Genomic DNA, 17,880 nt, shown 5'->3' on the forward strand with positions numbered 1-17,880 from the left:
CGTGTGGGGTCCCATATGGTCATTTGGTTCAGTGTAGTAGTGGGATTCATAATCTCTACTCTCTGCACTGTGTTAATGCATGTAAGATTGACAGGCAGGTCAAATGGGATTTGCCGTTGAAGATCTCCGCAAAGGACCCTTTTATCTAGCAATTCGGGATCTTTTCATGGGCAATTGTGATAAAACATCTCCAGCAAAAGTTTACAAAAGACGTGCTAATAACATGATTTAAAGACGTGATGCCAGTGATGAGCCACCTGCTTTAGTCTCTCTGCTATGTACTGATTTCTTCCCCAAATTGCTCTGATGAACTTTTATGCACTGAGTAAAAAAGGTACATGTTTTTGGCCAACACTGAGGTAGTCTAGACCTTTAAATGTATCTGATTCTGTCAGCCGGTGAATTCGTCCTGAATTCACTGACGTTTCTTTGGGTTTATTTCACTTATAACATGGATTAATCACACCATGTTAATCTAACCCCCCCCCCCCCCCCCCCCCCCCCGTAGCTTTCTTATGGATGATTTTGAACATAATACACACCCTAGTGGTACGAAATTGTGGTGTGTTATTTCAGATGTTCCCCAGTGCAGCACGAGGGATAGTGGAACACACACACGAGCCAGCTGCACTTCACATTCCTGCAGTCTTGAACTTTCTCAGCACACGGACACAGTTCGCTGGAGAATTCCCGTTTTTTTTCCTCCCCATTCATTCAATTTGTTTCAAAGCGCCTCTCCTCGACAATAATTAAAGTCTGTTAATTAAGTGGTTGCAATGAATCAACCGTAATGGGGGGGGCGGCGGAGAAGCAAGGCCCCTCCAGCAAGTGAGCAAACTGCCATCCGGTCTGTCAGCGAGCTCTCCACTCATCTCGCCCACCCCACGCGTTTACTCAGTAACGGAGCGTTAACTTTGTCGTCTGCCTCATAAACGATGATTCCAGTCTGACGCTCTGTTCCTCTCGCTGGCTTCTTGTCTTCACCGCGTGCCTGGCGCACCTAATCTTCCTCTAATGAGTGTGTGGGTCCTTCCTCTCAGATAATTACTGCTACTGGTGGAAGCTCATGAACATGGGCTCCTGTCATCCCTAAAGACACGGACTGATAATAAAATGCTTTTATTATTATTATGATTATTATAAAAATTACTATTATTGAAGAAGGCTTTCGACAGAACCGAGTTTGCATTCCAGGTGAAGGTCTGCTTTATGATGAGGCAAGGCAAGTTTATTTGGATGGCACTCATCATACACACTGGCAACTCAAAGGGCGACACACAGACATAGAAGAATAACAAAGCATATTCCATTCTGGGATCTAGGGAAGACCTCGGGAAGGTTTTTGCCAAGAATAAAAATGAACGGTGGTGCAAAGTCTCGTTTAGTTTTCTGTCGGGGTCTGGCATGTAGCATAGCGGCCTGTTATTGAGCATGGCCGGGCAGGCCAGTATATCTGTGATTGAAAGGATTTAAAAGGCTGCCTGCCTGCCCTCAGCTGCCTCTTTATCTCTGTCTAGCAGCAGAATTACTCTGGAAGGGCCAAGGGCCCTCATCACCAGCCTGCCTTAGCCAGCGGCCCTGTTACGGACCCGTGCCCTGGGGGAGCCACCGGGAGTAAAAGGTCCCCGTCTGGGCCGAGCGTTAGCAGACACACGCGCGCGCGCACACCCGTACTGACGGAATTGCAAGAAGGCAGCCTGGAGCAGGGTGCCACAGGCTACCTGTGATGTTCAGAGGGCCCAGGAGGACTTGAGAGGTTTCCGATCTTTGTTCGATCTATCAGGAAGTGCAGTTCTGTGCCGAAGTCCTCCGAGCACAGCCCAGGAACCTGATATGGCATGTGGCAGCTTCGCCGCTGTGCACGCAAGTCCGGAGCAGCTGTCCGGCTCATGTCCCAGGTCCTCCTCCGGTAGAGATAAATGAGTGATGGATAACTCGCTGCATTCTGGGCCAGAAAGCATCTTGCAGAGCTAAATGGAAGCGTTTCAATTAGCTCTTTTTGAAGGCCAGCTCTCGATAAAGATGAAACTGTCAGCGCCTCCGTTCCGATGCTCTGGCGAAGACATTTCTCATCGGCGCAGAGGTTGTTTCCATATTAATCGCTACATGAATCCGAGATCAAACACACAGGCAGTTAACTAAATGGCACAGCATTAATTCAATATCTCAGGCTCGCGTCTGCCGCGCCGGCAGTGTGTCTACCATACAGCACGCTTTTACAAGACGGCGATGAGCGCTGCCCCGCTCAAGTGTAATTACATAATTCCTGCTGAAGACGGAGCCTCCGGAGATGGTAGTGATCATCGAGCATTCACGACACCTCGCGGAGTGCCGGGACCGCAGCGAGACTGTCGTCGCACTCGTGTTGATTGGGTCCGCCGCGCTGAGGGAATAATAATCATGGTCTGACCCAGAAAGAGCTTCAGTTAGGCTCACGGCACAGCTATGCCTCTTTAAGGCGTTTAGGTCGCCCGTGAAATAGACGCAACCCCCTACAGGTGAACAGCAGTCTGGAAAAATTATTCACATTTTATTTCCTTATTTTCTGAGGCACGCCGAAGTTCTGGGAGAGGCAGTTGGAGCATGTGATGAAGAATGTTGTCCAAAGAAGCACCCAGACCTTGAGATTTTAGGCCGTGAGCTACTGATGTGGTATGTGCAGCGCCTCAGCCATGATGGGTGGCCACCGTGGGTGAACTCGAGGCAGACTCTGGCCGATTTCACGTGTTTGGCCAATCTCTAAAGTGCCAGACTGCTGTTCCAGAATGTTCTCTCCAGTGTCTGAGTGTCTCTCAGCTTCCACGTGTCTGAGAGCTGAATGTCACCTATGAAGGCAGTGGAATGCACACTACTGAATCTCAGCCCTGCTAAATTGTTGAATAATGTATGTCCTGTTTTAATCAATGTGCTGTAATCAGGCTGTTGTTTGTGTGTGTATGTGTGGGTGTGCTACCTTATTTAATTTTTTTTTTTATCTTAAATTTTTTTGTGTGACGTATTTGGGGTCACCAGTAGTGTGACGTATTTGGGGTCACCAGTTGTGTGACGTATTTGATGTCACTGATGAAAGAAGATCTTGTTATATTTTTTGCTGACCCCCCTTATGGTTTTAGTTGATTTTTCTGTGAATTGATCCTCTGTCATTTTCTTTGTAGGTCCTTTTCTCTTGATGCTAATTACAGATTTGCTTGTCATGTCGCCTCAGATTTTTACTCTAAACGACACCCTGCAGTTTCCCACGTCTGGCTAATACAGCGTAGAAATCTCTGAGGATTTGTGAATGAAGTAGAAGAGTTGGTAATGATGTGTCAGTAGCTGATGATTGAGTAAGGTAGAGGAGTCAGTAATGACATGTCAGTAGCTGATGACTGAATGAGGTAGAGGAGTCGGTAATGACGTGTCAGTAGCTGATGACTGAGTGAAGGAGAGGAGTCAGTATTGATGTGTCAGTAGCTGATGACTGAGTGAAGTAGAGGAGTCGGTAATGACGTGTCAGTAGCTGATGACTGAGTGAAGGAGAGGAGTCGGTAATGACGTATCAGTAGCTGATGACTGAGTGAAGGAGAGGAGTCGGTAATGACGTGTCAGTAGCTGATGACTGAGTGAAGGAGAGGAGTCGGTAATGACGTGTCAGTAGCTGATGACGGTAGCATTCTCTTGAGTCCTGGGGGCGTAAGCACAGTTAGGTGTTGCTGCTGCATTATTGTCACTCCGTATTTGTCCTGCTGGCTCCTCATGAGACGCCCTGACGAACTCCTCCACGCCCTCAATGGACCACCACTCGTGGCCCAAACCGCCTATAGCAGGCCTGGGTTGATGAGGCCTAGGTTGATGGGTCGCCGCCGCTGAACTGGAACTTGATGAACTATTGTCTTAAGCCAAGTGGATGGGGGGCTGTTGTGTAAACACTAGTGGCAGGCACAGTGAAGTGTTAAGCACTTGTTGTTGTTTGTTGTTTTTGAGTATGTTGTCCCCTTGCAGTGTTGGCCGGTGGTTTTTGATCCGTGCGGGTTTAAGCTCTGTGAGGGATGGGGGCCACAGCGCTAATGTTCAGTACTTTGGTGGTGTTGTTTTTTTTTTCGTTTTTTAAAAATCTAAAACTGTACGAGGTGTGAAGTTCACACTCATCCTGATCCCACGAAGCTGAGGAAACTAGCCAGAAATCAACGCTAAAAAGTTCACTTTACGAGAGTTCAGTCATGGTAACGGTAAACTCTGCACTCACCTTTACAGAAGTGCCTCGTGTTAATTAGGTGAATTAAAGTGTTAGGTGATGTAATGTAATCAGTTACCAGAGCACTTGTCCTTCTCCAGTGTCTCTGACTAAGACACGCTGTCTCCGACATCAGTCATTCAGACAAAAGTGATTATCAATGGAAAACTGCAGTGGTTTGAGGGAGACTTTAGATGAAGATTGTGAGGAAGTGTTCGGTGATATCAAGCATCAGCAGTCATATTTCTTTTTGTAATTGTTCAGCACTTGGCAGAGTTGAGATAACACTGCCCTTGGGTTTGCCTGATCGTGTCTTTGGACTATTGTTGAAATTTCAGTTCATCTCCCACCTCAAAGCTGAACGCTGGAAAAACAAAACGAAACAGAACGTCGTTTCCCAGATGAGGCGTACGTTTGTTTGTGTGTCTCACCACTTGAAGCCATCGGTCCTTTAATGGAACGCTCGAACCAGTTAAAGACTTTTCTTAGACTTGGCGTCTGGGTCATCACACGCAGCTGTGAAGATCGACAGCCTTTATAATGGAGCTAATTACTCATGCGCCCCCACGTCCTCCGAGCTGGACTGCAGGGAATCCGTCGGCGGGGATAGACTTCACAGAGCACAGCTCAGACACTTCTGATAAAGTGCTGGTTTCCTTCGGGGCAGGGGAAAAAAAGCTCTTATCAATTCTTGCCCATCGTCTCTCGGTGTCGGGGGCCATCTCGACACGTTCGGTGCTGAGACAGAACACTCGATTCCTCCACTGTTGTCAGTCAACCGGCGAGTGATAACGTGTTTAAAAAGCACCATGGGGCGTCACATCAGAAATGCCCCGCGACAACTGTCTACACAGCCACAGGCGTTTGGGTTACGCCCTGCGTGGGCTGGGCGGCACTCCCCTCCAGCCACGTTTTCACATTTCCCAGTTTTCAAGGTTATGCCAAAAAAAAAAAAAAGCAGGAGGTTGTTTGCCACTAATGAAGCCTGTGTGCTAATGTCTCGGCTTTGAATGCCACGTCTCCAGAGACCATCCCCAGGTCTGAGCTTCACGGACAGATACGAACAGGAACTCAACGGGAGGTGATCGCCAGCGCACGGGAGTGGCATTTAAACAGACGTACAGTACGTGTGCCTGGGTGCTAAGCCGCTGCTCTGTCGTCCCAGAGGACACCTCCGGATAATAACTTTCACGCAGCTTCCCATCTAATCATTGGATGGAAAATGATTCTTTTCTCCAACGTTTCAAGGTGTTCTTCAGATTGAAACAAAACAAATCTCTAATTAACTAGCAGTGTCCCGGTGTAGCCAGGTAGAAAGGAAATGGGACTTTTTTGTTGTCTTAGTCAACATAATAATGCCCTTGGATATCCATCTAGAAAAACAGGATTTGTTTGTAGTGTCAAGGGTATCCAAATACCTGTAGTTATTTGCTCAGCTCGAAGGAAAAAGTCTATTGACTGCAGTAAACTAAGACAAAATACTATCTCAAATATGCTAGTAATTAACTGAAACATTTTTTAAAGAAAAAGTCTTTTAAATTTGTTGTAATTATTCTAAGACATTGGATTAGGAGGCGGTGCTTTGAGATCGTCTTATGAAAAGTCAGGCTGAGACCGCATGTCCTCACGGTGTGACGATGGGGGACAGGGTCCTCTGTGCAGCCCCGCATGCCTTCTGGTAACAGGGACGTGTCCTGCAACTGCTGCCCTAAGACACACTAATTGGACCTTTTAGCTTTTAATACCTCAGAGGTCGTAAAATATAGTTACCACAGCTTTGCTTTGGGCTGAACCAGGACGTTTAGACACTGACAGCTTTATTTTGTGTGTGTGTGTGTGTGTGTGTGTGTGTGTTTTGTGGGGTGGGTATGAGTGTGGGTGTGTTGGTTGTGGTCTGTGTTGGGGTGTGTGTGAGTGAGTGTTGCTGGGTGTGGGTGTGGGTTTGTGTGTAAGAGTGCATGGGCATTTGTGCATGGCAGGAGAGAGGGCTCTGTGTGTGTGTGTGTGTGTGTGTTTAGCCAATGTGATTACACAAATATTGTATTTTTGAAACTTAAATAGTAATGTGTATACATTTCACAACCCTCACTCCAAGACAATACTGGTAATTGCCCTGACATTACTTTTGAAATGATGTTGGTATTGTTCATCTTTCCTTCTCTCCGTCCTCCCTATGGAACATCTCATATATTCATTAAACATGTATTATTAAAAATAAAGCAATATAGGACCTCGTGGGGGGGGGTTAGAATCAGGCAAGACCAACATCTTTAAAAGAAGAAAAGAAGAGCTGTACTGGTACAGTTGTGTTATGCCCATCAGCGGAACAATAAACCTGTTTGTGGAAGTTTTTACAGTTAATTAAAGTTTAAATTGAAAGTTGTGTGATACTCTTTGTACTGTGTAAAGAGTATCACAAACTTGGTGACACCCCTAAAACTTTTTTATTACTATTATTTTTAAAAAGTTTAAAATGCAGATATACAGCAAATGTTTTTCTTTGCTCTCCGTTATCCCTACAGTACATCACGGGCTCAGAAACCTGTTTCATTACACCGGTGCTGTAGGGCACAGGATGTCTGAGCTGCCCCTGGTTTAATGTCAGCCATCTTCACGTCTACTCTGCTAACTACCAGTGTGGGCCCAGGACCTGCAGGTCACAGCGGTCTGCACGGAGTTCGCCTGTTTGCCCTGGGCCTGGCCCCTCTCTGTTCGCACAGCCCTCAGAACGCCCATCTCTCTGGCCCGTCAGGAATGGCTGTTTTTATCTGTCTTGGCAGGAAATATGACTGCGTTCAGAGTTGTTCCCTACAGCAAGGCAGCTTCGAGCGACTTGGGTAGTCGAGTTTTTCTCTTGCCGACGAGGGACCCGCAAACCCATAATGAGGCTCTTCCAAAAATGTCTGGCTTATTTACTTCACATAAAAACCCTTAGTCATCCCTTTCCTGAGATTTATTTATTTTTGTTCATGTTTATCCCTTCAGCAAGGGTTGTCGGTCTTGTTCAGGTGTTCTCACTTTCAGTTCATTCTAAAACCATTGCTAATACAGTTCATGGGAAGTTTTGAATTGGACCTATTTGTTCAGTTATAATTAGCCATAATGTCCACGACCACTGATGAAGTGGTTGTGTTCTCAGACAGTTTTCCGACTGATACAGACATGGGATTTTCCGGTCTGCTCTGACTGGGTCCGATTAGAGATATTCCGTATCTATATTCTACATATACACTGAGTGACACTTGAGGAAAGACAAACATTGATGGTACAGTACAGAAACACTAAAACATTTTCTAAGATTTTGATCATAATAACATGGATCACAATATCTTAATATATAGTAAAGTCTGTACAACCACTTTTAAAATATTCTAAATGCTTTTAATACATTTCCACAGTTGACTGGAAACTTGTACAAAAAGCCAGCTTTAGGTAAGAAGAGGGATATATTTATATAGCAGACATTTTTGACACATATTTCTGTAAAAAGCTTGGAGCGTAATGCAACGGTCTGTGTAGTCTCATGTGGGACGGGTATGTCACAGTATCACGGCATCCACACCTCTGGTGATATTTATGTTGGTGGATAACAGTATATTATAGTTATTTTGGCTGCCCCTGATAAAACTAATGTTTTCAAACCGTAGTTTGCATATCATTTTGCACAATTCGCACATCAGATTATTAGCACCTTTCAGTCATTGCAGTTTAATTTGTATCCTTGGAAATGATTATCAAGGAATGATATTTAAGGTTTTACAGAAAAGACGCACTGTGCTATAAATATTAACAGGTACATCACTTCCACAGCTTTGACCATAAAGACAAGATTAAGAAATTAGAGTCGCGATTTCTTCGTCTCAGTTTGGGTCATGTTCTTTCCTTCAGTGTGGGCAAAGCAGACCCAACGCCCGCAAGCAACCTGTGCCTAGCGGTAGCTGTGACTCGTTAGCTTTCATCTCCCTCAGTCTTTCATGTGACTGTGTCTTATCTTTCATTAATGAGCGTGAAGTTCCGTCAGAGACTCCAGAGAAATGTCTGTGGAGACATGCCCGTGATGACAGTCGCGGTTCAGAAAGTCTCGTTCAAGCAAGCGTGCAAACGCTCCTCCCGTCCAGCAGGGGTGGACGTCTGTCTCGGCTCTACGGTAAAGCGCGGAAAATCGATCAGCTAGACAATAGACCAAGGACCGTTCTCAGGCGTGTGGAAAACGTCACTCCTTGTGTGACCCAAAATAGCTCCAACTCTTCAGCGGACGTGTCCTGAATTCTACAGCAGTAGTATAATCTGCTTTAATGGATGATAACCTGGGAACAGTAGTAGTAGGATGTCCAGGTGCGTTGCCGCATGTCCAGTTATTTCCGTTCCGCTTCTGTGAGGACACTAGCTTCTGCCTAAAATGCCAGGACGAAATACTTGGAATGGGGGGATTCACCCTGAAGACGGGGGGCTTTTTTAATAGTGAGAATGCACTCTTACACTGTAAATCCCACAGGTGTTGGACACCAGTGTGCACGGAAGCTTCTTACTTATAACTTCGTATTGCATGCTAATACTTATTCTTTTGTAGGCGCCTTTGCCACACATGGTTGTTTCCCTTCTGATAGCAGGTGACCAGACGTCCATCTCCCTCGGACTCTGAGATGCAGCGGAATAGTCAGTAGAACTGTCAGATCCTTCTGTTGCAACTCAGTTGCAGCGTACAACACCGCATGCAAGTATTTGAGACCACACGCAGGTGTTTTACATCGCACACGGGTGTTTGACAGAGCACATGTGTTTGACAGTGCACACAAGTGTTTGACACCGTACGCAGGTGTCCGACACTGCACACAAGTGTATGACGCTACATGCAGGTGTTTGACACCGCATGCAGGTGTTCGACACCGTACGCAGGTGTCTGACACTGCACACAAGTGTTTGACGCTACACGCAGGTGTTTGACGCCTCACGCAGGTGTTTGACATCTCACGCAGGTGTATGACAGTGCACACAAGTGTTTGACATCGTACACAGGTGTGTCTGGAAAGCCCCTCAGACAGATTGTGAAGAAGGTGCCCTCCTTGGATTTCTGTGCGATTTGCACTGTTTCTCTGTTTATTTTTCCACTCCCGGCCCGTCTATGGGGATTTGAATAATGTTCGTTTGTAGTTTCTTCACACTTGGCAGGCTCCAGTGTTGCCAGAGAGCTGTTTGGATATTTTGTGAATGTGCGTGCTCACTCAGAACTCAGTCTATTCAGAATTCATTCAAACTTTATGGTCTTTATCCCACACAGTGCGGTTTATAATGTGTGTGTGTGTGTCTGTTCTTTCAGGAAACAGGGTGGCAGTAAAATGCAGGGAAATACTTCCAAAAATACTTAACCCTCTTCTTTTTCTCTCGTCCCCTGTGCAGAGGGTCTGCGTAACATTGCCATGGACTCCAGCTCAATGGGAATGCCCATGTCGGACCCCAATGCCTGGGCGACTGCCATGACCAACCTGGGCATGGCACCTGTGGGCATGGCAGGCCAACCTCTCCTGTCAGGTAATCCTCCACGGAAATTCTTCTGAACTTCCTCTCCAGTTCTTCCTTCTGTTCAGAGGTGGATTCTGGTTGATTGCAACATTCTTCAAATGAAGCCAATTGTGGTGGTGTTTTTGTTTGTTTGTTTGTTTGTTTGAGACTGATGGCTGGGGGATGTATTGTGTTGCATGGGAACATGGGAGTGTTCAGTAGGAGAGACCACTGCAGCCAAACATGAGGCATCCAGACTAAACACAAAACACACCAAAATGTACCGATGCATAGCTACAGTAACACAACCGAGATGTGAAATGTTTTTTTTTCCACTTTAAAGAAACTTCTCATTTAACTTAATAGACCTTACAAGCCCATTTTTGGGTCATTTTAAGGCCACGGAAGGGAATTCTGGTGCGAATACACGTTGTGTCCATAATCCATGTGAGAACGTCATCCCAACTCTCCCACTGCAGTCACTGTGGCCAGTTAGTCTGCTTGGAGTCAGACAGCCACCTCCGGAACCCGCAGCAAGCAAGGGTGGGAATTAGCCTGGGGGGCGTGGCTGGAGGATGTGACATCATCGAGAGGCGGCTCAGGCTGCACAGCAGCTCTGTGATCTGGAAGCCGGACGTGGAGAACACAAGCGGTGATGAGGACAGCAGATGGGCCCTGCTCGGTTCTGTTTCTTCTCCAGTGTCTGTGGAACCATGAAGCACACACACACACACACACACACACACACACACACACACACATCTAAACATTAGCTCTAAGTGAATTACCGAGGGTACGTGTGTTTCCTCCTCCGTTAGATCTGCCACTCTGCGCTGTGTGTACATTCACTCCATCATCTTTTTTTTTTTGACGCCTTTTCAGCAGATGTGTTTACAATGCCTTATATCTCGGTATGAGTGCATCTTTTCAAGAGACGCACAGCGGCAGCTACCCACACTCGCCGCATTTTCCCCGTCGTATTGAGTTTCAGCGGCATTATTTACAGACCCATTGAGTATCCCTGTTTGCCTGTTCACTTCTCAAGCGCTGTATGCCTGAGCGAACAGGTTGCAGACTGGCTTTTGGAGGGGGCCGATTACTGATGGGTGGTTTATGTGGCGGAGACCGTGGAGTCTTGATCCGTGAGCCATGGGCCGGACCACGGGGCGCCTCTAATGCCCCCTGCCCCCCCCGTCGATTGGCCCGTCTGGTTGGCCCCCTCTGCTTCCTCCTACTTCACGCTTCCAAGGCTGTCGATGGAGCACAGATGGAGATCTGAGCTTCCTACGGCGCCGCGTTAGGCTCGCGACTGCAGACGTCTGTTTCACCACGCCTCGCGACAACTGTTCCGAAGGTGGTCGGCCAAGTGCGTGGCTCCCGGGGCTCCTTGGCTGGCCGGAGCCCTCCCCTGGGACGCTGGTACGCTGGGACGGCCTGACTCTCTCAGAGGCGCGGATTCGGGAGGAGCCGGTGCTGTCTGGCTCAGCTGCCCTCATCGTTAATCACACGGGGGAATCGCAGCTATTGCCCCCCTCCCCCTTTCCCGTCCGCGATGGACCTCCATTCCACAGCACCGATCCGCTACCTTTACGTTGGCCACTCAGCGGACATCATTAATGCATGTGGACAGCTACACAGCCTTGTCTGCTGCATCTCACGAGATTAGAATGGGCTTACAGTGTGCCCTTGACTGGCCTATAAAGGACTCGTTGGTCCGTTTCAAGCCCTTGGCCATCTTTGTTCATACGTTTAACACTATCCTTTCCACAGCGTGGACCCCCTCAATACCCACGCTGCTGTTCTTTCCGAGACCCTTTCCGAGAGTCCAAGATCTTAAGACCTTGCAGCCCATCAAGGCGTTTATGGGTAATTTCACGATGTTGCGTCGGCCGTCGTTGGGGAGAGCACACAGACCTGCTCACCTGCCACGCTTGCTGCACTCACGTCCTTCTCGCAGAGCGGAGCAGGTCTGCAGGACTTCTGTCACGCCACGCTGCTCCCTCACGTCTTTTCCAGACATCAAACTGAAACTATATGTTAGTTTAATTATTCCTTTTTTTTAAAAAAAAAAATGTTTCCCCTCCGATTCCGAGGGTTCTGCTGCTCATGCCAAGTCCAATGTCTCGTGACTTCTCGCCCAGCTGGAGAATTCTTGCCCTGTCCTATGAGTCTGTCAAAGGCCTCTGTGTTTTGGCTCTCTGGAGGAGAAATAAGACTGCAAGCGTAGCAGAGGAACCATAACACTTTACCAGGCCTCCGCGAACGAGGAATGGGAGTTACGGTCCTGATGCACGTCACCGAAGCGCTCCGAAGGGTTCGAATGCGGCTCGGTGTCCTCCGCACTCACCACAGAATCTACCACCTTTTCCTAAAACGGGGCAAAGAGGAACTTCTAATCGTCCGCGTATGTTGAGGATGAGAGCCACTGCTATTTCATCTCCATCAGCTCCAGCGGTCTTATTTCGGCCTTACGCTGCCTTCTGGGAATCCGGAGACTTTTCTGATGATCGTGAGCGCTGTTGTAAGCAGCCCCGTCAGGAGACCACCTGGCCTTACTTTTGGAAGATGTTACGAGCACAGTGAAGTAATGGTTTCAGATGTCGCTGGGGCTCCACACTCGATACTGCTGGGTGTACGTTTGTTAGCACAGCAGCCTTTTGGTGGAAGGACCAGGGCTTTGTTGCTGAGCCCTCCAGACGGCTCACACATAATAAGACTAGATGGCTCTGCGCAGCGCGATCATTTCATTAATTTGTTGTTTGTTTATATTCGGATTACAGTCCGATCACGTGCCGGGACAGGGATTGATGGGTCCAATCAGAGCTGTTAGCCAAGGCAGAAGAAGATGAAGGGTTTCAAGCCGCTATAGGTGGTCGATGCAAACGCACACGTGCTCAGGAACGGAAAGCGCGAGCTGCTTTCAGCATGCTGGCCGTGAGTTATGAAGATGAGCGTGAGTCATATTCTTCCCAGCGCTGTGTTGTCAGCTCCTGTTAAGTAGTGTTCACAGTAGGATCGTTAGGAGAGTAACGTGTCTTTTTGCTGACAATACGCATCCTGACGCTCTGCGTTCTCTGCTGCCACTGCGCCCTTCCAGCTCGGTAACGATGCACTCTGGAACAATGAGATGCTTTTGTTTGTTTATTTGTTTTGGTGGGGGTTTTTTGGTCATGTCCCCATCTGGTGCGCTTAGCATTATCAATCAAGCGCAAATCATAGCTCCAACTGGCTTACTGCAGATAACAGATACAGGAAATGAGAAATTCCTAAATGATGAGGGTTTGTTTTTTTCCCCGTTACGAGTCCCACCCCTGCTCTGGGCGTTGAGGTCTTGCGTCATTTCCTAGTCCCACCCCTCCTCCGCCTTGCAGCTACACTTCAGCCCGATCGCAATGTCACCGGCCTACCCCCGGGCACAACATGCATCACTAAGCCCGGAGGGGAGGCTTAGTTGCCTCATTTGACGAGCCAACATGCCTCTTGGTAGCTAGCTGTGCCTTTGGTATCGCAGCTGCCGCAACGGTGGGGGGGGGCATTTACCCAGAATCACAGACATCAGAGGACCCTCTTCAGCTCCACACAGCAGCCACCGGCCGCCAATATGTTAAACGCCACCCTGATTTTTTCAGACTGCGTATTTCATGATCGAGGGCTGTCTCATAATTCCCCTGCCTTTGGTGAGCTCATGGCGTCGGACGATCACATCTGGATATTGTGCATCAATATTTAAAGCTGTGGAAAGTGGTCCAGTTATGAAATATTTAAAAAGCCTACATTTGTTTGAAGACTTTCTTTTCTTTTTGTTTTTTTGTTCTACAGTTCTTATTCATGTCTATATATCATATTTGTATTCACTTGCTTCCCAGTAATGGCTTCACTCCACTGTCAGAAAGCTGTGGCACACAAACACAGCCTCAGAAGTGCAGTGTTCTCAGAACCCAGGCTTCTGGCGAGCCTGGCGGTGGACATCTGCTCAGGTTAGAGATCCTGCTCTCCCCACCAGCTCCAGTAGAACACGGAGGGACTCTGCACCTCTGCTGTTCGATCAGTGCGGCCCATTCTGGCCGATCTGATCGGTAGTCCACGCATCCCTTTGATCAAACCCAGATTGGGTTTCTTTCATTTATTTGTTTATTTACTTATTTATTTATTTATTTATTTTTTTATCCTGAAAGATGGGCTTTGGTTGAGACCATCTGTCCTCCGCATGTCATGAATAAATCTCATCCTCGCCTCAAATTTTTTCATTTTTTTAACAGCCCGCGTTTTTCTCCAAGAGTGAGCGTGTGATCACTCCTGCTGTTTATACGCGCCTCCCTCCTGCTGAGGGTGGTGTCCGGGATTCTCCAGCCTCTACGCCCTCTGCCTGGGCAGCGGGGCTGCCGAGACTGGTACCAGCTGGCAACAGCCGCATGAAAGGCGGACGCTTTCCTCCTCCCGTGAGACGAGCGTGGGGGTGGGGTGGGGCGGTGGGGTGCATGGCTGTACTGGTGCTGGGTTTCCCTGGGTTCTTGCTCACCACCAGGGGGCGACCAAGGCAGTGTGATGCAGAGAGGTGAGACTAGGACGCGTCTGAGACCACATGACCAGAGTCAGTTTAGGCTGTGATGTCATAATTGTCGGGGTGACGCAGTGCATGTGCGTCTGATTATGAGGTCATAGGCAGCAGGACGTGTCTGTAGGACCACATGCATGCACACTGGGGAAGAAGCCATCAAGTACCTTTGCATGAAACACATAGTAGATATGGATATTTCATAAAACCAATACGTTACAGTTTGCAACAGCATATCATGCTGTAATCTGAATCAATATTTGAACCAGCTGACTGGGTGTTCACTCTTTCTGTGGAATGGTTTCCTTCAAGCCGTTTAATTGTCTGTCCGCAAATTGCTTGTATGCCACCATGTGTGCCCTCTACAGGAACTGTGGTGCATACTTCCTGAGTTTTGTTTGTGTTACATTTGCTTGTTTATTTTAAGGCCTTCCCTCTGTTTCCGTCCCACTTCCTGGAAGCACTGATGAGCTGAAAATGATGCAGCAGCTGTTTTCCCCTGTGCTCACATCAGCGTGCATCACGTGTGCCACTGCACATCCCACGTGTACCACCCGTGATCTGTCAAACCCCTCTCCTCCTCCTCTTCCATCATTTTTAACTATTTTTAATCATTTTTATCCTTTTGGTTCACCGGTGAAATGCGTTGTGAACATATTACTTCACTTGTAGACACCCCCTGGGGTGAGTTGTGCGGTGTGATGGAGTTGCTCCTCGGAGTGTCCTTGGGGTTCAGGGTCTTTCTTGTGAGTGTGGTGGCAATACCGTTCGACACGAGAGCCGTTTCCCATGATTCTAGTCAGTGCTCGAGCACCCCAGTGTCCTGACAGGTGGTAATTGTGTCAAGTCACACTTAGACTGGAAAAGGAGGTTATTGAGTGCTGGGATGACAACTGCCCTTCCAAGCCGTCTGGGGAGTCTTGTTGTCATCTGAGCGGAGCTGGGTGATTAAGTGGGTGAATTAGCACTGTACCCTTAGAGGCCACAGGCTCCAGACCAAGAGCCCATCCTGCACGGCTGCGTGTGGCACCTAGTCTGGCAGCAGTGTGCCAGCTCCGTTCAACTCCCACCTGCTTGTCGACGGGCGTGGGCGTGACGGTACCTGCTCCGAAGCTGTCTGCAGGCTCGCCTCTGATCGCACTGAGTCTCCAGGCCCCCACCTGCTAATGGTTCTGGATGGAGGAGACAGCTGGCACCTGCACGTCTCTCATCTGTCTGGGCTCTGTTTCACATCTGGTTCGGCTTGGTCTGGATCCAGAAGTGGCTGCCAGGGCTCTAAGACAGCAGCAAGGGTGTAGTCAGGAATTGTTAATGTTCTCCGAAGGAGATTCCTGATGATGGATTATGGTGGGTAATGTAATATAGCAGGCCTGTTGAGGCTCACTTGAAGCAGGAAGCACGGGATCATGGGAAAGCTTGCGTCTGTGGAGTGGTCATGTGTAGCTCTCTTTCTTTTTCTTTTTTTCTTCTTCTTTCAAACATTTGTGAGGAGTGGCACACGTTGTTTGCTGAGGTCCAGCGATGACTCGGGGAGTGTAGCTGTGACCCCTGAGATCAGCAGGATTGATCCCAGCCTGAGTTAACATATGAATGCCCAATCTCAACTAACGGACTGATCCCCGCCTGAACTCACTGACACAACACACATTCCTTGAAAAAGATTAGTTTTTATAAATCTAAAAGTAAATCTCTATTTAATAAATTAGAGATTGGTAAGTCACAGGTAATTGCTTACATGTATGGCATGTTCATAACCAATAGGATATTGACTTTCAGTAAGGTACAAGTTGAGTTCTCAGTAGTGTACAGTTTAGTGAGTTATCAATAGAATATAATCTGCAGGTTTTTAGTAAGATAAAGTTTAGATCAGTTTTTAATAGAATGTAATATGATCTTGGAAATACAAAACTGACATCGCTAGATGCTTTTGTTTGTTTGTTTGTTTGTTTGTTTGTTTTGTTTGTTTGTTTTTTCTGTGCATAGAATGATAGAGATTTAATGCATTTTTTCCCCCAATCAGGTTTTTACAAAGCCAGTAAAGTACCGTGCACGGAGGCACCTGCTCTTGTTCAGGTCACAACTGTTACAAACTGAACTTGGTTGTGTCCAGACAAAAGCAGCATTTCTGTTGAGCACAGACACCAATGGAAGAAACATTCTCAGTGGCAGAGGGAGGTACACCTCCACAGGGGTAGGGCTCTCTGGGCAGAGGGAGGTACACCTCCACAGGGGTAGGGCTCTCTAGGCAGAGGGAGGTACACCTCCACAGGGGCAGGGCTCTCTGGGCAGGGGGAGGGACACCTCCACAGGGGCAGGGCTCTCTGGGCAGGGGGAGGGACACCTCCACAGGGGCAGGGCTCTCTGGGCAGAGGGAGGGACACCTCCACAGGGGCAGGGCTCTCTGGGCAGGGGGAGGGACACCTCCACAGGGGCAGGGCTCTCTGGGCAGGGGGAGGGACACCTCCACAGGGGTAGGGCTCTCTGGGCAGAGGGAGGGACACCTCCACAGGGGCAGGGCTCTCTGGGCAGGGGGAGGGACACCTCCACAGGGGCAGGGCTCTCTGGGCAGGGGGAGGGACACCTCCACAGGGGCAGGGCTCTCTGGGCAGAGGGAGGGACACCTCCACAGGGGCAGGGCTCTCTGGGCAGAGGGAGGGACACCTCCACAGGGGCAGGGTTCTCTGGGCAGGGGAAGGGACACCTCCACAGGGGCAGGGCTCTCTGGGCAGAGGGAGGGACACCTCCACAGGGGCAGGGCTCTCTGGGCAGAGGGAGGGACACCTCCACAGGGGCAGGGTTCTCTGGGCAGGGGAAGGGACACCTCCACAGGGGCAGGGCTCTCTGGGCAAGGGGAGGGACACCTCCACAGGGGCAGGGCTCTCTGGGCAGGCGGAGGGACACCTCCACAGGGGCAGGGCTCTCTGGGCAGGGGGAGGGACACCTACATCTCTGTTTCCATATCCAAAAGCCCCATGCGGGAGGTACATCTGAAGCCCACTTGTGTGCTGTTTCAGCTTCCCCTCAATTGTTCTTTTGGTCTTCACTCAGCAAAGGACGTGTGTGCTGTCACAAACGCCAGCAGGAAAAGAGTCAATAAAAAACCCAATCACTCTGAAAGCCTTTTATATACGGCAGAGGATCTCATGTGTCCCGTCACAAACATTAACCAAAGACAGTCAGTCTGTCAGTCCAAAAATATTAATTCTGAAAGCCTGTTCTGTATTATTTAAGATGAGAGTGAGCGTAGTCCTCTGTTGCAGCACGAGTGTTGGTCCAGGGCGGTGCGTGTTCCTACAGCCTGTTCCTGAGCTGTGCTCTGTCTCCTTGCCCCAGATTTTGACCCTAGCCTCGGCATGATGACGGGAATCGCGCCCATGAACCCGATGCTGCCAGGCCTGGGCGTCGGACCCCCACCCATCTCCCAAGACCTGCCTGTCGTCAAGGAGATCATCCACTGCAAGAGCTGCACCCTGTTTCCCCCCAACCCGAGTAAGTCCCTCACGCACTACCCTCGTGCACTAACCCTGTCCCTCATGTACTAAACCCTATCCCTCGTGCACTAACCCTATCCTTTGTGCACTAACCCTATCCTTTGTGCACTAACCCTATCCTT

General features: G+C 48.7%; 1 protein-coding gene across 7 annotated transcripts in view; it reads left to right on the forward strand.

The window, feature by feature from the left end:
* Nucleotides 1-17,880, forward strand: part of enox2 (ecto-NOX disulfide-thiol exchanger 2) — a 154,864-nt gene that overhangs the window by 90,161 nt on the left and 46,823 nt on the right. For all 7 annotated transcript variants that reach the window (XM_035536030.1, XM_035536040.1, XM_035536036.1 and 4 more), the window contains 2 exons: nucleotides 9,611-9,742; nucleotides 17,601-17,756. In XM_035536030.1, the coding sequence (XP_035391923.1) occupies nucleotides 9,611-9,742; nucleotides 17,601-17,756 (288 nt within the window). The remainder of the gene's footprint in view (nucleotides 1-9,610; nucleotides 9,743-17,600; nucleotides 17,757-17,880) is intronic.

Source organism: Electrophorus electricus, chromosome 2 (assembly GCF_013358815.1).
Source record: "Electrophorus electricus isolate fEleEle1 chromosome 2, fEleEle1.pri, whole genome shotgun sequence".
Lineage (NCBI taxonomy): Eukaryota > Metazoa > Chordata > Actinopteri > Gymnotiformes > Gymnotidae > Electrophorus > Electrophorus electricus.